Source organism: Pantherophis guttatus, chromosome 2 (assembly GCF_059756535.1).
Source record: "Pantherophis guttatus breed Tessera chromosome 2, ASM5975653v1, whole genome shotgun sequence".
In the NCBI taxonomy this organism is placed as follows: Eukaryota; Metazoa; Chordata; class Lepidosauria; order Squamata; family Colubridae; genus Pantherophis; species Pantherophis guttatus.
The window spans coordinates 227,320,327-227,347,784 of NC_142064.1; the positions used below are offsets into that span (position 1 = coordinate 227,320,327).

Sequence of the window (27,458 nt, forward strand, 5' to 3'; positions counted from 1 at the left end):
CAGAAAGCAGAGGAGAGCAGTGGAAATCTGTGGGCCAATCCTTGGGATGGAAGATCCATTGCTGCTAGCAAAGCCCCACCCTAGCTCTGGGTATAAAAGGCAGGGGACAGAGATGAACAGATGTGGCAGACAACTATTCATCTTATGGTCAGAGGGACTTGTTAGCCTGCTGTGAGAGCGAAATGTTTTGCCTGGGCTGTTGGTGCTCCTAATAAAGGAATTGGTGATTAAGTACAGAAGGTTTGTTGTGTTTGTGGGGCTGGGTCAGAACATAATATGAGAAAGACAATATATGCTCTTAGTAAATTAATACAGGACAATTTTATTTGTTTGTTTGTGTATTTATTAGACATTCTATCCAGTGATGGGTTCCTCCCGGTTCGGCCCGGTTTTCCCGAGCCGGTAGCGGTGACGATATGATGTCACTGAACCGGTTCTGCCCCCCGCCCCCCCCACCCCCCACATTATTCTTACCTTTTAATTGGCCCCACCCCCAATCTATTGCTGCCTCCTGAGTTCCAGCTGATGGCTAGAGGGAAAAAAATGTTTAAACTCTTGCCATGGGGCTTCAAAGGGCCGCCCTACAGCTGATCAGTGTTAAAAGAAAACAAATGAGTAGACCAGTGCCTGCAAAAATACATGAGTAGATCAGTGCCTGCAAAAATAAATGGGTAGACCAGTGCCGGCAAAAATACATGAGTAGATTAGTGCCTGCAAAAATAAATGGATAGACCAGTGCCTGCAAAAAATAAATGGGTAGATCGGTACAGCTCTGCAAGCAGTTAAAAGCCTAGTAGACCAGTACCTCTGCTAAATCCTAAATAATCGTCACATGACCATCAAGCCATGCCCACAAAATAAGCCATGCCCACAGAACCGGTAGTAAAAAAAATTTGAACCCACCCGATTCTATCCTTCAAATGAAATAAGTTTGGTTATACCAGTAGTAGTGCAGATTACATTGGATGCATGGAAGGTGAATGTCTAAGGTGCTAAGTTTTTGCTTTTTGGTGTTTTCTGTTTTGTTGTCATTATAAACTGTGTTTTTCAGAATAATGACCATATAAATATAAAGGGTACAGTGTTCAAACAAATGAATAAATGCAGACATACATACATACATAAACTCTGCATTACATATTAACCTGCATACTGATTCACACAATAATCAACCCAGCCCATAAAATAATTTTATACCTCAATGGATTTTTGGCCCAGAAAATTGTAGGTAAGTTTGTCATATGAATACAGTCACTGATTGCTATGACTCTTTCAGGTCTCGACCCTACCTAGAAATGGATCCTAGCAGGGAATGGCTAAGTTCTGAAGTGAAGCTGATTTACTTTACAGATATGGACAAGAGATTGCAACATGTTCCAGAAGAAAGAAAAAGGGACTTTTTCTACTAAGAAAAAGGGAAAGGTTGTGTCCGTGGAATGATCAGGAATTCAATTCAGTCCCAGGACTTCTTGACCTTAATATTCTAGGGATTGAAATTAGGAAAAAAAAATTGCACTCAAAGAATCATTGAGCTATGACTGATCCACTTCTCTGCATGTGAGAATACTCTAGACCATTTGGATTGAGAAGGGCATGATAACCATTTCTACAGTCCCTTCCCACATGCACGTTACATCTTCAATTAGCAGTATCTTGTCTAAACCTGATGTTTATTTTCTGTATCATCAAAACTTTAGCCATTCAATTGCTCCTGCCGCAGTGGTGGGTTTCAAAATTTTTTACTACCGGTTCTGTGAGTGTGACTTGGTGGGCGTGGCATGGCTTGGTGGGCGTGGCAGGGGAAGGCTACTGTAAAATCTCCATTCCCTCCCCAATCCAGGGGAAGGATACTGCAAAATCCCCATTTCCTCCCGATCAACTGGGACTTGGGAGGCAGAGAATGGATGGGGGCGGGGCCAGTCAGAATTTTTACTACCAGTTCTCTGAACTACTCAAAATTTCTGTTACTGGTTCTCCAGAACTGGTCAGAACCTGATGAAACCCACCTCTGTCCTGCAAATACTATAGGAAGGCAAGTCTCCAGAGAGGTGACCTTTATTCAGATGTCATACTTTACTTTTGCCTTATCACAGTATTCATTCAAATAGTATTGATCTCCAAAGTGACAATTTCAACAGATATTTGTATTTTAGTCTTTCAGTATGGTGTTCCATTTGGGATTACAATCTTTTTGTAGTCCATCTCCCCAATTTGTAAGATGCCACAGTTATTTGCAAAAAACATTACTCCGTCTTACAAGAGTGTTTTTTTTTCCTCCCCAAAGTAATATTTAAATGCTTGCAAATTATGCGCCAGACGGTTGTGGAAGAGACACATCTATTATGCTAACAGTGGAAAATGTTCTAACCTTTTTTCTCTCACCAGACTTCCAAATAGCAAAGTAGGATATTTGTTTTTATTGATTTACATATTATTTGATATATGCAGCTATAATTCTGTTCCGTTCATACAAAGCTCCAGTTTTCCACCTACCTGCCTTAGATATCCTGTATGCAGCATTTTCCCTTATGATTTTCATAGTCTGGGATGCATATTAGGGGACTGCCATAGAGAAAAATCATACTCTTTTCTATGGACACCCCAAAAATACAATTTTCAAAATTGCTGTGAGTACATGAGGCAAGCTACAAATACGAACATGTCTACATTGTCATATAATTCAAGGTTTTATGAATGAAAAGTTATGAGGATCAGCCTCCATTGTGGGTCTTTGCAAGATCATGCCACTTTTGTTAAAATGCACCATTACACCCTTGTTTTGTCACATTTATCAATGGGGCTTGCATTGTGGCCCTGTGTTGCTAGATTTGTCCTTCTGCCCCTGCAGATGCCAATGACTTCTACCCATTCACAACTTGCATAAACTACTCCTATCAGTCAAATTGGGCTGCAATTAGCTTGTTCTGCAGGCAGATTTACAAAGGACTCTCCAGACCATGTTTAGCTTAAAGATAAAGATGACCATGAACAAAGAACAGGACTCTGAAGCACAGATCGAGTACCCAATGAACTACTGACCCTATAACTGGCTCTTTTGCTTCACTCTTTTTTTCTAATCCATGAGGATTACAATCAGATTTGTAGATTTTCTGCCCTGCATTTTCTGCAGAACCCATATCTAGCTAACAGCATTGTTTGTATAAGAAATAAGAGATCAATATTGGATTTGTAAGATTTCCAGTTCAAGCTGTCCAAACACATCAATTTTATCATATTTCTGCCTCAGTTGCTTCTCTGTAAAATGAAACCAGCTGTACCGCTCAGGATAAAAATGAAGATTGAGGAATAATTTGCATCTGTATGTGTGTGCATACAGTAGAGGCCAAAATTGTGGAAACCTTTTGGGAAAAGTGTATTTTCTAAAACTAGCTAATAACACCCCTTTTTTGGGAGTAGTACCATAAAATTATATATCAATGGAAAGATAATTTAATCAAGAATGTAATGCAGTAACTTTTATGAAGGATTTGTTATTAGAAAAGCAGTTACAGTATAAAGAAGAAAAGTGAAACATGTAGAAAAAATGAGAAATACAAAAATTATCACTGTCATTTAATACTTAGTTTGGGTAACCTTTAGCATGAATTATGGCCTTACAACGTCTTCTCATGGAGTGAACCAAGTCTTAGTTCTGCAGCTGTTATAATGTGAAACCAAGATTGAATGATTGCTTCTATTAACTGGGTTTTATTGCTGGGTCGCTTTTGACTAACAAGTTTCTTTAGTCAGCTCCATAGATTTTCAATTGGGTTAAGGTCTGGGCTATTCCCAGGCCATTCCAGCAGTGGAATATGATTATCTTGAAACTCCAAAAAAAGTGGTTATTAGCCATTAAACCTCAAACTTTTCCCAAAAGGTTTCCACAATTTTAGCCACTACTGTTTATGATAAGATGATAGGGCCATAAATACAACCAGAGTTAATTAGGGAGATAAAGAATGCACGGTGAAGGTCTGGGAGGAGTCCTACCTTGCTTTATAAAAATAAACCCCTCATACAGGGCTATACAAAACATGCTATTATGCTTGGAGGCTGAAAACAGCAGTGACCAATATATCAAGAGCAGATGCAATTTCCGTGGGTATTGTGTCTCTGGGCACATTTGCCAGAGCTTCTTATAGCCTACTTGAATAAAAAACAGATGTAGATAGGTTGCTGTTCAGATGGATAGAAAGACAGGCTGTGACGTAATTAGGATAGAGAAAGATAGCCTATTGTTCCTATCTCAATGTTTCAATAAAATTAAATTAAAGGGAGGGGAGAGGGAAGAGGTAGATACACTTGTGGTAACTGGGAGCTTTCCTTAACATTGAAAGATGCAGTTTTATGGTTGGAAATGGATATAAAATTGGCAAGGTTGTCATACACATAGGAAGGGATAAGAATAAATGTATTTATTTTGGAGGTGAATTTTGGGTACTTTTTATCCCAAAGGTGCTTTTGCAAGAGGTAACTGGACTTTCTGGTTTTTCTTACTTCTTACTTCTTACTTCTGAGAAGACATCTTACTTCTCATCTAAGAAGCTTCTTCAGCTTCTTGGATGAGCTGAAGTAGCTTCTTGGATGAGATGTGAAACGTCTTCAAAGAAAATCCAGAAAATTCAGTTGCCTCTTGAAAAAGCACCTTTGGGACAACCTTGGCCTGGATGACTGAGAATTTCCATAGGGTGCTTTTTATATTATATTACGCTCATTTACACTTAGAGTGGAGCAGGAGCTGGATGATATCTACACAAGACATTAAGCAGAGCAGGGCCAGGACTTTTATTCATTTATTTTAGCCCCGCCTTATTAATTGTATAAGGGGATGAATTCAAGGCAGTGAACATATATAGTACTCCTTCCTCCTCCTATTTTCCCCACAACAATAACCCTGTGAGGTAGGTTTGGCTGACAGAGAATGACTGGCCCAAAGTTACCCAGCCAGCTGGGTGACTTGAATTGAGCCTAGTGAGCTAAAATCACCAGGAAATATGACAGTTGTTGATGAGACTGGATAGTATTTCATCTAGTTAGCTTGGTTTTCCCTGAGGCTGAAAATTAAAAAAACAAAACAAAACAGAAAAACAGAAAAAGGTAATGGTGAACTATGTCCTTATTGCTACCATGAAGATTGTAAGACTTTGGCCATAAGACCCATGAGCCCAACTTGACTCAAAAAATGTATATCTAAAACCTTTTCTAATGTTTTCACCACAGGTTCCTGTGATATCTGCCTCAGAATGGTAGGAAATTGTGCTGCTGATTTGTGAATCTTAGATTTCTTCAGAAAAGCTAGGAGAAGGTTGGCTCATGGCTTTTAAATATGAGGAAAGTTGTGCTGCTAGTAGGCACACCAGTGCTATTCTGAGGTTGTAAGAATCTGTACTAAGGCTAAGCAAGCTGGGCATCCTTGAGATTTGGGGTCTGTAGCTTTTATGATTTATTGCCACTGGACTTTGCTAACCAAAATTGGCAAATATTAAAGACCAAAATGCCCTGAGGGGGCCAGGTTGCCTCCCCTATTGTATAGATTACAGAGGAATAAAACTAATTGAATTCACAAGTAGGTATGTCCTGTTCTGGTAAACCTGGGAATGATTTATGAATTAAGGTGGAGAGAGGCATATATGCTGGAGCCACAGTCAACTTAATGTTTTCAATGGAAATTTATCTTTCTGGGTTTTCCTACCCAGTTTTCATGTGGGTGAGGTTTTCTAGGTTTTTTTTTTCCTATTGTGTCTAGTGTTTGCGTACATGCATATAACTCATATATACACACACATATACATACACACCATTCTGCCCTCAGTAGCTAATTCATGAACATGATCATCCAATAATAGCTGTGATAAAAACTTGTGTAAACCTGACTATAACTTCTTTTGCATCGAAGGAAGGACTATAAATTTATCAACACAACACTTTCTATGCACATGGTTCATTGACCACACTTCTAATGATCAAGTAAGACTTGGGTCACCTTCAAAAGACAAGGTGGGAAATGAAAGTCAAGGTAAACTGATCCAGCACAATCTCCACTGGATTTAAGTATTGTCTGAACAAATAGCCTTTCAAAGCATAAATCAAGAACAACTATTCTGAGGAAGACTTTCTGCTGCCTTATCTTATCTGCACTGAACCTCCAATACACAATTATCTTTTTTCATATCTTTTTCTTACCCTTGACACAGAGATGCAGACTGCACAAAACAATTTGGCGATCACAGTATTCCTGGGTCTCCAACTCCTCCTGCACCCCATATTCTGATTTATTTCTACTCCTCTTCCTTCTTGAAGACGTTTTAACAACCTGGAAAACCTTGAAAATTTTCTTCATTTGTCCACAACTTCAAAGAAAGAGAGACAATGGTAAAGAAAAAAATACAAAATCTACAAATCCACTGCATTCCTGCATTTTAGCAATGTTGAGTTCTCCTTTTGAAAGAAAACTTGTATGGAGAAGGAGAAGGAGAAGGAGAAGGAGAAGGAGAAGGAGAAGGAGAAGGAGAAGGAGAAGGAGAAGGAGAAGGTAGCAGCTGCCTTCTCGTTAAGCAAAACTATTTGCCTGATGATAAAAGTGAAAAAAATAATATTTTTCAACTCCAGGGCAATCTGTAGAAGGAAGAATAGGAACAAAGCTTGAAGCTCCAGCCTGCATCAAGCGCTCTCAAAAGTAGGAACAGATCCAGGTCTTTGCTGGTAACTTGAGAGAACAAATAACTCAAAAGGCCAGCAACTCATTTTACAAGGTTTCCAATTTCTGTTTTCATTGCTATGTTCCAACAGTTTTCAATGCTCTCCAAAGAATGTCCACAGGAATACAGAAAGAGCAATGACTTGTCAAAAAGCAACATTGATCTGAAGTATCAGAAATAGCCAGTGCTGATTCTTATCCAAACACACAACCGAATAGATCCCTTCTCCTTAACATGGTTATCGGTTTGTCACGCCAACCTCAACATTTTTTTAAGCAACCATATTGTACAATCCAGAAATCAATTCACAGTGGATTAACTCATTGAGAAAAGTGCTATTTGAAACAATCAATTGTGGAATTCCTTAAGAAATGAATGGCAATATTGGAAAAGAATGCCCGGAACAACAATACATAAACTGAAAGTGCCAGACAAGAGAAATGTAGAGATATTAGAATTAAAAGTGTAAAACCATTATTGTTACAAAGCATGGAGAAAATATGCATGGAATCTGAAGTCAGGGTGCATCTTTCAGCTTTTTTTATGCTGGAGAAAATGGCATTCTTGCCCCTGTAATGTGGCATTCCATCTTTTGTGGGATTAAAAGTGTCTTGTCCGTTAGGGGGAGAGTGGTTTTCAAAAAATCCTGGTTGAGGTAATCCAGAAAAATACAGAACAGAATAACAGAATTGGAAGGAACCTTAGAGGTTTTCTAGTCCAACCCCCTGCCTAGGCAGGAAACCCTACACCACTTCAGACAAATGGTTATCCAATATCTTCTCAAAAACTCTATTATATCAGGATACAGGTAGTCCTTGACTTAAAACCATAATAAAGCCTGCCGATTATAGTAATAAATCATGACAGTTGCAAAGTGGGTCAACTCAAATGACTGATCCAATTTTATGATTATTATTTTTTTTGCAGTGCTGCAAGTTAAGCAAACTTGGTGGTTGTTTATTTATTTTATTTATTTATATACTCTACCTTTATTATTTTTTATAAGTAACTCAAGGCAGCGAATATATCCAAAGCACCTTTCTCCTCCTATTTTACCCACAACAACAACTCTGTGAGGTAGATTGGGCTGAGAGAGAGAGAGAGAGAGAGAGAGTGACCGGTCCAAAGTCATCCAGCTGGCTTTCATGGCTAAGGTAGGACTTGAACTCAAGGCCTCCTGCTTTCTAGCCTGGTGCCTTAATCACTAGACCAACCTGGTTCTCTCTTCGTTAAGCAAACCAATTGTTCACTCTGAGCCGGTTTTGCCAAAAACTGGAAGTAAGTGTTGGTTTTTGGCAAAAACATCATAAAACATGGTCACTTGACTATGGGATCCGTAAATGCAGGTTGACTGATGAACGTCCAACATAAGGTCACGTGACCACAGGATGGGGCCTGGCCATCAGAATTTTGGAAGTGGGTCGTAGGTACCCCTGGGGAGGTCCGTACTAACTTCAAACAGTTCATAAATGACCAATCACAACTTGAGGATTATGTGGACATGACAAAATGATACATCCTTCCCTTGGTCTAGAGAGGAACAGAATTAAACCTAGTCCTAACAAATACAAGGCAAAAGTATTCTAAGTGCTTTGGTTATTAGCCAAGAATGAATTTCAAAAACTTTATCTTTCTTTAGTGCTTTTTAAAAAGACATTTATTGCAATTTTAAAAAAAATACAGAGAAAATCATATAAAAAATAAATTAAAAAAACTAAGTACACACAGTACATCCAAGCAACTACTTATGAATACCAAAATAAGCAAAAATCAAACACCCCCATACATTTTTACACACTGTTCATACAGAATTCTTAAACACATCACAAACTAATTTAATCATTTTATTTTAAAAAGAATTACGTGTAAAAATTGTCTGGTCTTATAAAATACTACAAAATCAATGCCAAAGTGCAACATACTGTATTACTTTTTGATAAATAGGAAAAATAGTATTTTCAAAAATTCATACATTACATATTGTTTGAATACGTGGCTTATCTTGAAGGGATAACAGCTGACAATGTTAAAATATGCATATACCATCTTATAGAAGATCTTCCACAAATAAATAAAATACAAAATGTATTTTTCTTTAAAAATAGAGCAAAACATTATAATTCGATGCCAGCATGTTGAGCCTTGAAGAACCACCCTTAACTTCTGAAGCCTCTTTTCAAACTGTGTGCAATCACGTTGCGAATCGGTAGTAAAGGTAAGTAGAACCCACCCCTGACATAATCCCTTGTGGGGTGGAGTCTGGGCAACTGAATGGAGCATCAAATAGTGGAGATGTCTAGAAAAAAGATTTTAAAGCCATCTGCCAGATTTGGACAGATCGGTATGGGATCAAGTGATCTTTCTGATCCCTTCCTCCTGGGTCATATAAAGCTTATATTGAACTAAGTAAGCACAGATATTCTAATTTATACTTGGAAAAGGATCTGTGGATGCCCAAAATCTTCTTTTCTTTCAATTGCCACCAGTCCATACTGCGGTACTGATTTCTCTTTTGACCAATGGTTATAATCCTGTGTAAATTTCCCATCAGTAAGATTTATGAATTCAGCCCCATTTTATCTTGCTGGTTAATTCCAACACTAGCATGTTGTTGTGACTGTGTAATTAGCAATGAAGCCCATAGTGCCAAGCCAATGTAATAGACATTTTATCAGTTTCTGGCTTCATTAGTCATAGCTGACACCATAAATTTATGTTGCCATTGGTTGGCCCTAATCAGCAGCAGGACTTCTCCCACACCAGAAAACCAAGCTGAGAGAACCAGAGAGAAACAGGTATTTTCTTGCCTATGAGCAGCACAAGAGGAAACCTGAAGGTGCCTCCACTCTCAAATCACAGTTAATTTCAATCCAAATAAAAAGAAATTTCAGGAGTTGGTTTTCTGAGAGGGCAAATAACTCCTTTTCATGACCCTGTAAACCCTTAATTCGGGGTAGAGTTTCAGCGACTGAATGGAGCTGAGTGTTTACTGGTTGAATGTCTTTCTTGACGTCACATGGAGTTCACAGCATTTTTTTTTCTTTTTCTTTCCCTAGGACAGAAACATCTCCTGCTACCTAGGACTGAACTCTCAACCTTCCAACCGAGTGGGATGCAAGTGTCTTCACCACTAGGCCAGATAAAGATTGCAAATGTTTTTTTATGAATTGAGAAAAGACATGATTAAAGGTGACAGGTCTATTAGATTCTTTTGTCTGTTTCTGGCCCTTGAAGGGCTACTGCCCTCTTTTGGTGTCTCTTCAACCAATATTGAGAAATGGGCTTCTGAGATCCAAAACATTAAAGAAGGGAGTGATCTTTTATGTATGCAGAAAAAGATTACTTCCCTTCCAAATAATGCCTTTCATCTGTGGCCATGTGCCTCTGCAGCCAACCCAGGCTTCTGTGATCCTCCTTCTTCTCTTTTTTTTCCTATAGAACAAGCTATTTGGCGGACCACCTGCAGCCAGCAACAACATCCCATCGCCCAGTTTGCGCCCATAGGGAGGGCCTGCTCAGGGTGCCGCCGGTGAGACAATGTCGGCTGGCGGCCCCCAGGCCCCCAGGAATCAACTCCCCTTGGGGCTTTGGCTGGCCCCTGACCTTCGCATCTTTCGCCGCGAATTAAAAACTTGGTTATTCGAGTCCCCTGGCCTGGACTGATGGGGTTTTTTTACGGGTTTTTAATAGTATTTGATCTAATTAGGCATTTTAATTTTGCATGATGGATTATTGTGGTTTTATTGTTGTGAGCCGCCCTGAGTCTGTTGGAGATAGGGCGGCACATAAGCCTAATAAAATAAAACTAAATAAATAAATCTAAATTTATATTAATCCAACATACAAGAACTCTCTGATGTTAAGAGTTTAGGCAATGGGAAGACCTTTTGGCCAAAGATAGCATGCACTATTGCATTAAAAAAAAAAGAGTGGGTTGAAATTGGTAATAAGCAGAGCAATTCTTTTTCTTTTCACATTTCAATTTCCTTCAAATCATCGTTCAAAAGAGAATTTCACCTGAGTGGGATGTAGTCATGATGAAATTTCAAGAGGTGAAATGCCAGAGTGTAGATGGTCAATATCTGCAATATTGAACTGCATGGAATCATCTTCTGCTAAAATTTCTTAGGAAGAAGAAAAGGGGTGACAACAATGAGATAACTCCTGCTTTCTTTTCCCCAAAACATGTGGTTCCAAAACAGATGGCTGTTGTTTTCAGAATGGATTGTATGCAGGCCATTAAATCACAGCGACCAAAAATGCTTCTGGGTGTTCTGGAGGCCTCTCTGTCTCTTTAGAACAGATTCCCACACGATGAAATTAGGCCCTACAGTTTTCCTCATTTAGTTGTTCAATTCATTTTCCTTTTTGCAGCTTTTAAATCTACTGATATAGTAAATACTAATGCTGCAGGGGTATCATAGAATGGGAAATGGAAGAGGTAGTAATAGCTCTGTTATTTCCTAAGCTCAATAAAGCTCATGCATGTGCTAAACACACAAAAGCACACAAGCTTTTTATGTCACTGCTTGATTTATAATTCATGATTTATAGCAATAGGAAGTAAGACATTCCTATGGTGATTTCAGGAAACAGCCCTTAGAAATACGGCTATAAAATACATTGCCTTCTCAGTAGCATCGCATATAAAGCATATAGAGCTCTTTTGGATGAATTTACCAGGCAGGGTCATAGTTCCCAAATTGGCCTGTCTCTCCATCACCTGAATTGGGAAACACGATTCCTAACCTTTCACATCAGCATTTCCTACCTCGGTGCCTTAGGCTATTGTCGGCTTGGAGAACCCATAATTTCTGTACACTAGTTGTACTGTCAAAGTATGGTGGAATATATATTCCCCAACAACTAGCAAGAATCAAATTTGAAAAAGGATTTCCATTTTCTGCAAGCCTACAAGCTCATTCCATTTAATATGGCAAAGTTTTACAACATCACTGCCAGCTCAGCAATGTGGATGCCTTCTGGAGAATATCTGAAAATATGTGGCTGTTCTCAGATTTAAGAATTTAAACATCATGTTGACTGTGCAGAAGAAGAGAAGAACGGATAAGAGCTACATTGCTGGAAATTTCATATATAGTTCATCAGTCATGTTTTGTTTTCCTGCCAACTTCTACCATCCTATGTTATATTATCCCTTTATCGTTTTTTCCTGGAAGTAAAGCATGGGCATTTCATGCTACTCTCCATTTAACTTTAATTTTGGGCTTCAATTATAAAGGAATGGCACTGACACAATATGAGTCAGTAGATTAGAGGGTAGCCTTTTGTCTGACAAGAGAAAGAGTTAATAAGTATTCTTCAAGTCATATACCACCCCCTTACCCTAAGAGAAGTTCTATATTTATTAAAAGGCCACACTTTACTTCAAAAAAATTGTGTGCAGGTAGGTCCATCATTTCAAGATGCGTAATACCAGTTGAGTCTAACTCTTATTATCTTTGATGAAATCATATAAATGGTGTAGGAGTTTCTACATATACATAAACGTTGGATTCTGCAGTCTGTAGGCCCAGGAAACTCTGAAAATGGCAAAGATAAGGGACAAGAAAACTGATTATTAGAGACAAATCTTTTCATAATAATTTTGTAATAAAATATAATAATTTTGAGGGCTAGAGAGTAAGACTAGAGTTTTCAGGTCTTTAATCATCTTTGAAGGTTGAGTAATAGGGCTAAACTACTAAAAGCAAATAAATAAATAATCACACAGTTCAACTAAAAGGAAAAAAAGCAGCAGTAAAACCACCACAAATTGTAAAACTGAGAACAGAAATGCTAAGAATATATTGCAAATAAAGGCCAAGTTGCAACCACTCCTATAAAGAAAGATTTTCTACTTATCAATCTCCTATGAAAGGTCTCACATAAAGCAGTTCAAACTGTGCACAATACCAAGGAACCATGCCCAAAGCAACTTTAGCACAGGTAGCTGCAGATGACTCAATGAAAAAATGACATGAATTCTATCAAGTCTACTCTCCTGGGCTTATAACTTCTTTACTTCTGCATTAGCAAAAGGCACACAAAGAGAGTAATCTTTAAGATTGGCTCTTACTATGAATTACCTAGAGAGGAGCTTAAGTCCTTGAAAGACTAGGCCTTATTTGTCAGGACACAAAAGGAAGAAATATGAACTTATAAAAATCAATACTTGGCATATTACAGATTCTCCATTTCCTTTCCTCCTGAAAGTACCCCGCTTGGTTAACCATTTCCATCCAATTATATCTGCAGAAACTTAACTTCATTCTCAAGCATTCTGGGAATGCTCTCTCTAGAGCAGTGTTTCTCAACGTTGGTACATTTAAGAAGTGTAGACTTTTCATTGTACACGAATACGTCATTATTCTTCTAACTTTCCTTGGATTATCATTTGGATCATTCAACTAGTATCAAGACCATAAAAGAATAAGAAAATTCCCTTCACTATGTTTTATTTCCTGTTTTTTTTTTCCAGAGATTAAAAATTAAAATTAGTGGACTCCTCTCCAAGACGGCTGCTGAATGGTAATATACATTTTCTCTCTTACTGACAATCTGCTGTTTTTGCTGTCATAGCTGGTTCTCTAGCAGTGCTGCTCCCTGGATTTGAATGGGAGCACTCAGGAATGACCCAAGATGACTTTTGGATGGCCATGGACTCATTTGGAAAGGGGAGTCTTGAAGATTACAGTTTCCTCTCGAAGCAGTCAGAAAGTCACTAGGCAAATCCATCTTCCTGTAAGAGCATCTGGGTTTTTAACTCTCATTTTTTGAATTTATTGTTTTACTTTGTTTTTTGTTCTTAAAAGTTGATTAGTGGTTGAATGCTGATTTATTTCAACCTCTTGCTGGATTCTGTTATATAGTATGCAGCTTTTAGCTGAAACTTTAATTTATTTATTTTGTTTGATGAGATGATAATGATTGTGGAAAACATGCAGAGGCATGTAGTTTTGGAGAAAGATTTACAAAAGGATTCTGATCTGAAAGTTGCAGACCAACGAGATATCCTCACAGCCATAGAACTGACTGAGATGGTCCCATGCATTCACTGATTTTCAAGCCTGCATATCCTTACAATACTAGGAGTCTGACTGAATGGGAAAGTGACAAATTCTTTTTTCCTACAAAGATTGAAGGAGATTGGAGAATGGATTTATTACACCTAACTGAAAACTGTTTCTATTTGGACTTTGTTAGGAAGATAGACCTACTGTGGAGACTTAATTTATTATATTTAATTAGACAACAACTGTTAAGAGAAGTTATTAAGAAACACCTGTCCAGAACAAATTACTTTTAACTTTTGGAATGATTTGGGATAGATAAAATGCTGTGGCAAATTTTGTATGAGTGGAGAGTTTTGAAATCTTAGTCTTGTTTATATTATTATTATTATTATTATTATTATTATTATTATTATTATTCATTGCACAGTCAGCCAGATGTTCAGACTAGGTTTGGCATTTTGTGTATCTATTGAGTCCTTATCAAGGACCTGGGATAGGAAGATCTGGATGTTTGATGGTGTTACAGATATCATCACTAGATGGACTATATTATTATTATACACAAAATGACAATATACACAGCAGACGAGATAACCATGCTGGATTTCATATCCCAAATCACTAGTCGAACACTTCCCAAGAGTTTAGGACTGCATGATGTATCGGCGGATTATGCGAGCAGATTCCAGTAAGGTGGCTTTCTGCAGCTGACCAATGGTGATCTTGTCAGCACCAATTGTTTTTAAGTGCTTGCCTAGGTCTTTAGGCACAGCACCCAGTGTGCCGAGTACCACTGGAACCACCTGCATTGGTTTATGCCAGAGTCTATTATTATTATTATTATTATTATTATTATTATTATTATTATTTAATCTTTAGTGAGATTCACAACCTTTGAGGCTGGTTAATAGCTCAGCAGCTCGAGTCCTAACCAAGGACCTAGGAACTGTTAAGGTATCGTCGGAGGATGTAAGCTGTTCCGAGTAAGGTGGTTTTATGTAGAGTCAAAATTTTCAAGTCCGGCAAATTTAGAATTTCTAAATAGTGGGGTAGCCCTTTGGGTATTGCTCCAAGGGCTCCAATTACAATCGGGACAACACACGATTTCTTTTTCCATAGTCGCTCAACTTCAATTTGCAAGTCCCGGTACTTTGTGATTTTTTTCTTGCTGCTTATCTTCAATCCGTGCATCACCAGGTATTGCAATGTCAATGAACCATACTTTTTTCTTTTCAACTATTGTTATGTCAGGTATGTTGTGGACCAAGTGCCTGTCAGTCTGAATCCTAAAGTCCCACAAGATCTTGAGTTTCTCATTCTCTAAAACTTTCTCAACCTGATGTTCCCAGTGGTTTTTGCTGTACTCAAATCCAAACTTCTGGCACAATTTCCAGTGAATGATCTTAGCAACACGGTCATGGCGTTGTAGGTAGTCAATTTGTGAAATTTTGCTGTATCCACTGATCAGGTGGTCGACTGTCTCATCTTTCTCATTGCAGAGGCGGCATTTGCTGTTGGTGGTAACATGTTGAATTTTTGCCTTCATGCAGTTTGTGGCTAGGGCTTGTTCTTGAGCTGCCAAAATAAAGCTTTCTGTTTCTTTTTTCAGTACTCCTGATCTTAACCAGTTCCAAGTTAGTTTCTGGTCAGCTTTGCCTTCAATACTTTTCAAGTATTGGCCATGCAGAGCTTCGCTTTTCCAATTTTCAGCTCGCTGCTCAATTACTTCTTTCTTATATTCTTTTGTTTTAGTTGTATTTTTTTTTATTTGATTTATATGCCGCCCTTCTCTGGAGACTCAGGGCGGCTTACAATGCGCCAAGCAATAGCCTTCATTCTTTTGTATATCTATACAAAGTCATCTTATTGCCCCCACAAACTGGGTCCTCAATTTACCTACCTTAGAAAGGATGGAAGGCTGAGTCAACCTTGAGCCTTGGCGAGATTCAAACCTGCAGTAATTGCAGGCAGCTGGTCTTAATAACAGGGTGCTTTAGACCACTGTACTACCAAGGCGTCTTTAAAAAGCCTCCTTTATTTACTTCCATTATTATTATTATTATTATTATTATTATTATTATTATTATTATTTTATTACTGTTAACTATTTTATCATTAGTATAGTATATAGAAGACAGGACACTAATTTGCAAATAGATTTACTAGTTTAATAATTTGGGGGAGGCTGTTTCACAAAGGATGGGAACAGTGGTGGGATTCAAATAATTTAACAACCGGTTCTATGCCCTAATGATCAGCTGGGTAGGTGTGGCTGGGTGGGCATGTGACTGGGTGGGTATAGCCAAATCGACACGACTCACGTCAAGAGGTGCTTCGCCTCGCCAGGCCTCTCATGACCATGGGGATGCTGCAACGGTCATAAGTCACTTTTTTCAGTGCCATTGTAACTTTGAATGGTCACTAAATGAACTGTTGTAAATCAAGGATTACCTGTACAAAAATACAAAAAGCTTCTTTGATGGCAAAAAGCTGCCCTAAATACCAATGATTAGATTAGAAATGGGGGAATAGACACTGAAGATCAATAACAGTCACAGCAATCATGGAAACCTAAACCATTCTGTCTGAATACCTTCTTTTTGATCAGCAATACCTGCAACCTGGACTTACAAATCAGGCAGGGTGCCAGAGCACCTTGAGGAATTAAAATAGTTAAAATGCAACGATAACTATCAACAGCCAACTCTTCTATATAAAGTGAAACCCTCTGGCAGAAAGGTCATTTAAGCTCTCAAGAAAGTGGGTGGGGACACTTGGGCTACAAAACGCCAAGCTAAAGAGACAATTTAACAAAGTATATAGGGGACCCAGGTTCAAGTCTCTGCCCTCCCAAGCTTGTCAGGATCACAATAAAGTTAGTACATGCCACAGATATCTAAATAAATTTCAAGCCTGGTGCCATTTTACTAAGCCTTATTATTGTGAGAGAAAATGAAAACGAATTGAAGGATCCATACCTTTACCTCTCTTTTTTTTTAATCTTACTATCAGTAAGCAATCATGTGCCTTGGCCACTCCGAAGCAATGAGAGAGACTCCTGTCCCAAAAGTGCTGGAAACCAAGAAAGTCCAGTTGCCTCTTGAAAAAAGCACTTTGGGACAACCATGACCTGGATGACTGAAGAATCCCCATAGACAAGAGACTCCTGTGCTCAGTGAACTGGCAAAGCACCCTTTCCCATCCAGGAGAAGCAATCCTTAGATCCATTTGCACCACTTAAAGATACCAGCTGGTCTTACTCACCTCACAAGATTTTGTTAGATCATCCAGATTTAAGGAAAGATCACATGCCCCCAGGTCTTATTTTCAGGGAAACACAGGTAGTCTACAGGTGTATAGCTAGTTTATTTAAAAATTGAGTTTCTTGAGGCTGATTATGGGTTGAGTGGTTTGGGAGCTGAATGATTATGTACAGCCTTAATGGACACTTGGCAATTAATCTACAACTTTCCAAATGGCAGGAAAGAATAAAAGACATTTAATGAATTGTCTCCTTTTGGAAATAAGGGGGAAAAAAGACTATCTTAAAGGATTTTGACTTAAAAACAAACAAAAAAGCACTTAACAGTTTTAAGAGTTAAGAAAATTTTAAACATAAAGGGGTCAGTAATTTTAGAAAACAGAGCAATAATTCTTTTTTTGATGAAAGCGGCTTTGAAAATAGTAAAATTAACTAGGCAAATAGGATAGAACCTCATGGGAAAGCTGATTGATTGTTATTAAGGAAAGTAAACAATTGGTGAATTTTACAAAATAAATAGACATGAACCAGACTATATCACTATAGCTATGAAGAACTAATTGGGACTAAAATGTTGAAGACAGAGAAAAGCAAAACAAAGGAGGGAAAAAGAAGTTTGCCTTTTATTTTTATCCTAGTTATTGACATACTTTTACTCTATTACAATAGCAACCACAAGAAAAGTAACCAAAATACCCTGTTTTCCCCAAAATAAGACATCCCCTGATAATAAGCCCAATCAGGCTTTTGAGCGCATGGCAATAAGGCCAAGCGCTTATTTCAGGGTTCAAAAAAATATAAGACAGGGTCTTATTTTTGGGAAAACATGGTAGGAGAAAGAAGTTAACTATAGCAACTTACAGATAAGGGCATCATCCCATATTTATTGCAGAAAATGTTTGAGGAAGAAGATGGCAAGAGGATCACTTAGACTCAGTTGTCAATAGTGTGGATGCTTTTAAAAAGGGAAGGGAAGAAGGATTTGCAGGGATAAAAATGATATGAAAGAAGTTTAGTAGATTGAGGAATTTTATTAATATGTCATATTGAGAATATGGAGTAGCTATAAACCCAGGCTGTGCCTAAAAACACCTTTATGGATCTCAGCAGAAGAAACATATTATAGACAATAGTCAAAGACAAAAGGTTAATATACCATTATTGGAATTATTGGAAATCACCAAGGCCAAGGGAAATATAAAATTAAATCAACAGAGCAACTAATGATAGTTGTCAATGCCATTTATAGTTATCAGAAATATTTGAAATGGGATAAAAAAGACTTATTGTATGGAGCAAAGTAAGACAGAATTTGAAGTATAATTGTGTACCAATGATGAATATGTAATTGCTAAAATGAATAAAGATTTGTTGAAGTTTGAAATGGAAGAAGAATACGTTAAAGAATGTTCAATAAACTGAACTAAGAATCATTGAGAAAATAAATGCTTAAAATGTGAACAATATGAAAGGACATTTTATGTTGTAACATATACAAAAAGTAAAAATATATATATATTCAAATACACATATTGAAGCCAGAACTTTTCCTTCAGGTTCTTTATGAAGCAATGGTTAGATTACTACTTGCAGTCCTGTACTCTCAACAACTAGAGAGAATCTCAGCATTTTTTTTTCTTTAAAAAAAGATCAAGCACTGAATACACTGTGCTTGTTTTTATAGTTCTTTTTTTTTCATTCTGACAGTGTGATAGTTTGGTCTGTAATAATCTACAGTAATCCATTTTTTTTTCATTTACAAGTCTGACTATCTTTGTCCCTGAGATGTTTGGAAGATAACTAACATAAAACCCTCAATGGCAAAGAAAACGCTTATTAAAAAGATCCAGTGGCTATAGGTGCACCAGCAAGACTTGAAATACCAGATTTGAGATAGATTGGCACAGGAAAAAAAATCTATCCATGTGGTTCCTATAGTCAACTTCAACTGGATGGTACATAATCAATCACTCAATCAACTATTGGATTACCAGTATCTTGGAGATTCACAAGCCTATTTTGTAGGAATTCTTATTTGAGCTAAATTGGGATGTTGTTTTTGCCTTCCTTTAGAGTTTCAAATTTTGCAGCTGCTCCTCCAATTAACATGCTGCTTAAATGCCAAGCCCACGTCTTGCAGCTGAGATAGTGTCTGATTGCCACACTACATTTCTACATTGGTACAGATGTTCTGAAGGGAGAACATCCAAAACTGAATGTAGCCATTTAGAACAAGCCATCAGAAGCTCTGCACTTTCAGTTGCTGGAACGTCTTTTTGGATTCAATGCGGAGAAACTGATGCGGCTGCAAAACAAAACAAAATCTTCAAAGTGTTAAGATTATTCTGTCCACAGACGAAAAAGGTAGCAGCCACATTAATAATAGAAGGAAAGATGAAGTAACTAGGTTAAATTCCATTCTCCTTTGACTGATCTGTACTTTTTGAGAAGTGAGCCAGATACAAGCCAAAGGAAAGTAAAATTCTTTGAATATTTAATTTACTATTAAAGTGTATTCTTTTATGATTCCCTATTTCTCTTTGCTCTAAGGTGCAAAATAATAATGTAAAAGCTCATTCCTAAAATATTGGTATTGGTGTGGTAATATTGTGAAATCCAAATTAATAGGTTCTCACTTGTGACTTAGGGACCACAGAGCATCAAAGAAAGAACTCTAAGTGGTATTTAGCATAGATACAAATTTAAACATTATTTTTTTCTTCAGTTGTAAAAATCTTGAGATCTAATCAGATTCAGAGACATATTTCAGCCATTAAACATTAAGCAGCAGGGAATGCACCAGACTTTTCCAATCTAAGCCCAGCATTTTGCTGATACTGCAGAAACACTAGCAAATCTTTTAAAGAATAAGGCAAGTGCAGAATTTAGCCAGATTCTATTCTCATAAATGAGATATGATATGGAATTCAAATGAAGGATCGCCCCACCTTCCTACAATATTTTGATTGAAAGTTATGGCCAATTTTGGCAATCCCATTAGGCAGACCAGACATCAACTCCATAGGAAGGCTAAATTTACTTTTATTGAAACTGGCTTAAAATAACACAAACATGCAGATCCGATTGTGCTGCATCTCCTCTTTCTTACACACTAGTGAATTAGGGAGGTATCCAAAGGTATCCAAATTAGGGAGCCTTCCAAATGTTATCTAGACATTCTGGAATTTTAAAAAAAAGTTCCATCCCTTGTCATCTTGAAATAGAGCTTGCGTATCATCATTAAAGTCATCTTCCTCACTGTTTCCACAGAGATATAACCTTAGCAGTCCTTCCTTTTCTTCCTCTATTCCTTCCTCAATATTTTACCCCATCATTTTTTCATGTAGTAGTATTCTCTATAATCCCACCAACTCACCTGTTATCTAGTTTTATACATATATCATTGTAGTGAATAATTATACTTCCAGGCCACGAAACCACCATTATCTTTTTGCTCTCCTAAAACTGCTAGGCATCCCACCAAAGGAAGCAAGAAGGATGATAAGGAAAGCTGTGCAGAGCAACTTCTCACCAACCTGTGTAAGTGCCAGGTGGGTTCTACCATAGCCCTGCCTATGTACCACTATATATACTCGTGGAACCAAACATTGCTAGTCCTTTGAAAGAAGTTTCCTGACATAACCTTCAGGCTATTTTTTGGGGTACTTAAACGGAATGTCAGCTATACCACAAAGCAGATGCTGCAGAAGTAATGCAGCCAGTCATCCAAAAACTAATAAACAGGCTGCTCATCTGATCTCCAAACTTACAGAGCGCTGCCTGGCAGCTACAGTCCTCAGGGGTGACCTCTTAACTCAGCCAATAAAGTGTTTCATTCAATATCTAGGATTTCTTGCGTCTGGCCTTGCAAAGCCAATTTTGTTTCAGTTGCTCCTTTTGGCCTGAAGGTGACAAATGCACTCTGAGCTGGGGAAAAGGGGGCCTTTATCAGGCTTCACACTTATTTTACATACTACATGATTATTAGGATAGCGGTGTTGAGAATGTGAGATAGGAGGGTCATCAAGCACATAGCAGCACTAAAATGTATGTGACAAAATGGGCAACTCTGCACTTGTACAAGAGCGCTTGCTTATAACAAAACCTTTAAAGAGCTCTTTCAACTGCACAAAGAGAAGTATGCAAAACATTACACAAATACCAGTTCATAGCTTGTGCCTAATCTTCTCCCATTGTGTTGGATATCACTAAACCAGGCTCTATCATGAATTACTTTAAGGAGGCAAATAAAAACAAATGCATTTCTTAGAATGAGCCCCCGGAAATACGTAAGATCTCCAACCTCCAGGTATTTCGCTGTGCACTGAAGACCCTGTTGTTCCGCCTGGCCGGGCTATCAACATAATAATTTTAAATTGGAGTATTTTAAATTTCTGGGGTTTTAAATTGAGCCGAATTTATTTAATAATTTTAAATTTTTAATTGATGTTTGTCTTGTGTTTTTAAATAGGCTGTACACCGCCCTGAGTCCTTCAGGAGAAGGGCGGTATAGAAATAAAATTATACTTATACTTATACTTACTTATAAAAAAGATTGAAAATTGAAGAGGAACTGGCTCTTCAAATAGGAGATGTCATTGAAGAAATAAATAAAAAAGTTCAGTCAAAATTTTGTGGTAGATTCTTAATTTAGTTTCTATGTTGTACAAGTCTAAACTTCTAAATTCTCATGTAAGCTGATAAATTTTGTGCATTGTCAAAATTTTGTCTCTTCTTCAGGCTGAGTATGAGGATATCATACATTACCCAATGTTACATTGTATATAAACTGATAAAAATAAATAAATATTCATAATTATATTTTTGTACATTTAAATAAAAAGAAATCCCTGCAGTATTTTTGTAGATTCAGTCAGAAATATTTCTATTTCTAACAGACCAGCACCATCTTGTGGTCTGTTTTTAATGATTTTCTTTTTTTAATCAAGTGGTACTGTATTTATTTTCTCATACACCAAATATTTGTACTTTGACTGTTTAAAATTTTTAAAGTTTATTCAACTTAATATATTTTTTTATAATAAAGCTTGATTTTGTTTGTCTCCTGTGAGATTGATTTTCCCAAGCATGAGGGAGGAGAGAGAAAAACATCTAGTCACATGCCTCTATGCTGCATAGTCAGGAGGCTTCACTATTTGAAAATCATCAAGGAAAACTCTGGCAAGATGAATCTTGGGAACTGAGGTAATCCATGGCTCCACACAAGGACTAAAGATACAAGGATGGGCGAAGAACCTGTAAAAAGTCATGACTGGCTTATATATTGACTTGGTTTTAAATTAATGTTCCTCATAAGACCACAAAAAACCATTTAACGCTACTGAGGGGCCAATGAGTCAAGCATGATCAAATAATGATATGACAACTGAGATTAACAGTTCTCCCGCATATGGATTATTGCTCCTAAAATAGTGTAGAAAACTATGTTCAATATGTCAGGCTTTATCTTAACTGAGAGAGTACCAAGATTTTTGTGACCAACTTGAACGAACTCAAATAAGATGGTTTTGGTATGCTTGTTGAAGTTTCCCAAAACTGTTAGTTTCAGAGTTCTCTGCAGTATCTTCAAAACACCTCTGTCAGCTTTAGCAGAGAGATAGACATTACATCAATCTTCCGAAAACTAAAATTCCTCAGATATAATAAACCTTACCATCCAATGCATGGATCTCACTTATCATAATGTGTAGTCACAATGGATTTTGATATTCAAATTTATATATAGTTGGTGGACAGCAAGCTTTGGTACACTAACAAAATCCTTGTCTTATCTTATCCTGTATCCAAATATTCAAAACTGGAGCAGAACCATTGGAGTAGTTGAGTGTCTAATAAATTTACATGAATTAATAAATTAAGGTCAGATGAATTGAATAGAGTATCTGGACAGAGAGGTAAATACTATAGATCAAAACTATTCAATCACTTGTTTGAGATGGACTGCTATATAAATCAAATAAATAAATTAAATATATAGAATTCTTTCTACTATATCATATCAAGTTTAAAACAGCACCTGACAATCTGGTAAATGTGACTAGAAATCATTTGTCCTCCTTCTCTTTCCAAACAGATTTCAGTTGCAGTTCAGCAATTTCTTGCTAGATTAGGTTGTAGACTATAATTGTCTTTCTGTTGACTAACCTAACATATACCAGGTCAGGTCATTATTTTTTTAAAAAATGGACAAAATCATGCATACATCCATTTCCTGGTCAGCAGTATCTGTAATTGGAGATCCGGTTGACCAGAAGTTGTTCCTTACTATTTATAGCCACAATAACATTAAATGAATATTTAATATCTCTATACACCCATGTGTGAAATAAGTAATAAGGTCTGCCAGAGAGGATGGAAGCTAATTTCATATCTGGGGTATTTTAAAGGATAAAGTTCAGATAAGTGCTTCTGGTATTTCAAGCAAGTGATTATTCTCTGATTATAATAATATCCTACGAAACCAGGCTGAGGTCAGCAAGAAGGTTCCTGCCACTTTGGTCAGTTTGGATTGTGTGACTTGGCAACAAGACAACACAATCTTCTTCCATTAATTGAACAACAATCATAGATATGACAGGACGGTTCTCAGAACAGCTGCTTCACACTCCTCTGGAATACGATATATAACTATTCAGAGAAAGGGGGAGGGAAAGGATATAATAATAGGAATAGAAAAAATGGCAACTTGAAAAGATTTGCACTTTTTTTAAAAAAAATGATTATATCGTCACAAACATTTGAAATAAAAGGGACTGTGGTGCAGCTGGCATCATAATACACAGTTGGGAAAAGGATCCAGACTTCATTTGAAGGTTAAATCAAAACTGTATCTGAAAGATTAATCAAATGACTTTCTGTGGTCCCTTATTTTCAGAGTAGCATACTTTGCTATATGGAAGTAAGGAGGTTGCTTCATACCACTACTTATATATGAATTCATTTTTAGGATGATTTATCATTAAACAAAGGCATGATATAAATAACACAATCATTATTACTGTAATGAAATAGCAGAGTGAAGAGTCCTATTGAAATCAGCCAATGTTTCTTGAGGAAAAATAAAAACCAAACAGCTGGGTTAACAAAGAAGTCTAATCTGGCAAACAAATACTGTAGATCGATCCAGAAATGTTACAGATATAATCAATTGAAATTCCAATAATGGGACACTGTTATCAAACTATCGTGGAAACAACCATCGTTTTTGATAGCAGGTAAATGCAAAGGAGATTGTTCACAGATTATGGTATCTGAACAGATTTATTTGAAGCATATGTTTCCTAAGATGCTTCAAATATCTAGGAAAAAGTAAAATATTGAATGGTATTTAATGCTCATATCAGAAGACCAACAAGCTGGCAAAACCCCATCCCATATAACAAAACACAAACCCAACACAAATGTAATGTACTCTCTAATGTTGACAGATCCAAAATTTTTCTAAAAGATTTTCTTTGAAATAATGGTAAGAAAAGGAATGATGAAGTCATAGTTTGCAAAAAAAAAAAAGAAAGAAAGAAAGAAAGAAAAAAAGAAAATATCCTTGCTGAAAAAGACTTCAACTAAAAATATGGCCTAGAGTTTAATTTGCCAGCATTATAATCATTTCTGATTTGTGTAGAGTGCAAAAATGTGCTTAGAAAAGAGTTGCCAGAGTCTGCAAAAACACAGGAAGAAAATTTGGGCTTACGTGCAGCTCCAGGCCTAGCGGCTTTCTTGAAATCTGGACCAAACAATGCCTTCTCAAGACTTCGGATCATCATTTTATTCATGTACACATCGATATCTTGGCTTATGCTAGAGATGTTCTAAACAATGAAATATCCAACAGCAACAAAAACAGCTGAAATCTCATTCCCTAGTGCAAGATCTGGAAGATCTCTTTATATTATTATGACAGGGTAAGTAGGACTCTGTCACAACAAACTTCTCACCACCACTTACTCCCTGGGGAAAAAAAACCTACATTTTTAAAAAAATCATCAACCCTCACCCAAACCAATTGTTCTCGTGGTTGACTAGAACAAGAGGATATTGCCTCATTAAATATCAAGGGACTATTAGAATCTTCTACATTCTTCTCCAACTGAGATTGAAAGAGAAAACTTGCCCCCATAAAAAATGAGCCTGGGAGAGGAGAAGGACCCATAAAAAGAAAATGTCTTAGCTAATATATATCTCAATGTGGGGAATGGACTCTTGTCTCCCATTATTAGAGGGCTAAACACGTGTTTTCTTTATCTTTCTCTATGGCAGGGAGCTATGCTGAAGAGCCGTCTCTGGATTGACTCTGCATGGGAAAAGAAACCCACAAGATTTGGTAAATTCTGGGATCAGTAGGAATTAGAAGGATCCTACAACAAGAGTAGAGACTTTTAAATGTCCATACAGACATACACATCTCCTTGCCTACAAAAAGAGACCTGGTACATTCCTTCAATAACAAAAAGCAAAACTGGGGATTTTATAGAAACCAGTAGTTGGAGCTGATTATCCAGTGCAGTGGCCCCCAACATTTTGGGCACCAGGGATCAGTTCCATGGAGAAAAGTGTTTCTGTGGACTGGAGGGGGCATGGTTTCAAATGCTGCCTGCATCCCACGAATGGAGCTTCACTTGTTTACGTGGCCTGGTTTCTGGCATGCTGCACGGACCAGAGACCCCTGATCTACCGGATTATAAAAAATGAATAGGAACTGAAATGTGTAACTCTGACTCTCTCCCCCTCATGTTATTTTTAGAAAAGCAGCAATATTTGAGCTAATTTTCCTCTAGGTATCTGTATGTTGAATATACTTTATTTGTTCAACATAGAAAAGGTTCTATAATTAGAAGCAGATGCAAGCTATGGTTTTGCTTAACTATGATTTGCTGTATAAAGTGCCGTCAGCTATGTTCACATTAAGCTATAAATAAGATTTACAAAAGTTATTGATTGTGTGCATGGACAACTAAGCCAAAATCAAATAAACCATTTTGCATTTATAGGTAATATTATTCTTTGAATGCACCTCATCACCTCTTCATGGGTATATCCATCAAATTTCTTAACAGCAATATGAAAGTAATTTGTCAACATTTTTTTATTTTTTTTTTTGTACTTGCAAGTCAGTGCTGACTCCTGACAACTGCCTGGACTAGTGAATCAGTCTGCATTCTTTTCTTGGCAAGGTTTTTCAGAAGTGGTTTGCCACTGCCTCCTTCTTAGGGTTAAGATAGAGTTACTGGCCCAAGGCTTTGTACCTAAGGTGGACAACACCCCACCATTTTCCAATTTCTAGACTGATGCCATTACACGAAATTGACCCTCTTCAAAACATCTGTTTTGTTCTTTATTTCAAAATCTATCTTACAGCTTTGTTATTGTCAGGGTTCCAAGTAATACATCCATTGCAGGTGGATTCCTCAAAGAATACCTTTACTGGAAATATCATATTGGCACATATCTGGCGAAAACCAACTCTGAGGGACCCCTTGGTTTTCACCTAATTAAAAGTGAAAGTTTTCCTCTCAGCTCCAAACCATCAGTCACATGGCCCCATCAAAGCAGCATCCGTGTCAGGCTCCAAGTAATTCACCCCTTACAAATCGAACTCTGAGGCATTGCTTTTCCTCAAAGAACAAATTTATTTAGATACATCATCTTGGCGTTATTGGTGAAAAGCCAGTACTGAAGTTTCTGGGCTTTTCACCCCAATATAAGTTTCAGTTTCTCAAGTTTCCAAAACAAACTGTCACATTGTCCAACCAAGATGGGAGCTGGTTGCTTGGTGACTTCTCTCCTCGTCCTCCTCCCATCAACCAGCCATTAGAATGTGGTTGACTCATTGGCTAGGAATGATGTTTTGACTGAAGGCTGTATTGTCCTTCAGCTTCAAACTGTGTCAAATTGAATTCATGTCAGAATACCCAATGATACAAACAATCCCACACCCCAATCAAATTCTGGCTTGACAGTCTGCTGGTCTGATGACATCACTCCTCCTTCCTCCAGCCAGGTGTGAGAACGTCCTTGGCTCTCAAGAGAAAGTATTTTATTTTGACTACACAACCCCAGCTATCTCTAATCCCCCTTCCCTACCCTCGCTCCAATGTGGCAGCACAGAAGCCTCAAGATGGGTTCGGCCAGGTCAGCTTCAGAGTTGAGAGTTATTTCCTGGAATTTTCTTATTCAAAGATCAACTCTGCTTAGTTGGCATGTTCAGAGCTGATCATTAAGGTTAATATCGGCATCCCGATATAGCCAGCTGGTGCCATCGCTGGTTATTGGGGCAAATCACTGGCCCCCACGGAGAGGGCTCGCAACTTGGGTGTCCTTCTGGATGCATGGCTGTCTTTAGAAGAGCATATGACGGCCGTGGCCAGGGGGGCTTTTTATCAGGTTCGCCTGATACACCAGTTGCGTCCCTTTCTGGATCAGGACTCCCTACGCACGGTCACTCAGGCACTCGTCACTTCCCGC

The 27,458-nt window shown here is 37.6% G+C and overlaps 1 protein-coding gene across 6 annotated transcripts in view; it reads right to left on the bottom strand.

The window, feature by feature from the left end:
* The window catches only part of GRIP2 (glutamate receptor interacting protein 2), a 507,637-nt gene that overhangs the window by 279,554 nt on the left and 200,625 nt on the right, over positions 1-27,458 (bottom strand). For 2 of the 6 annotated variants that reach the window (XR_015731670.1, XR_015731671.1), the window contains exon 1: positions 6,184-6,639. The exons of 1 other annotated variant lie outside the window; for it this stretch is intronic. Coding sequence is in view for 3 of the 5 variants with exons in the window: in XM_034431558.3 (XP_034287449.2) it covers positions 6,184-6,340 (157 nt within the window). In the remaining 2 variants the exon portion in view is untranslated. Of the gene's footprint in view, positions 1-6,183; positions 6,685-27,458 lie in introns of those variants that run through there. 3 more of the 6 variants (XM_034431558.3, XM_034431559.3, XM_034431562.3) reach the window with 3 other exon arrangements.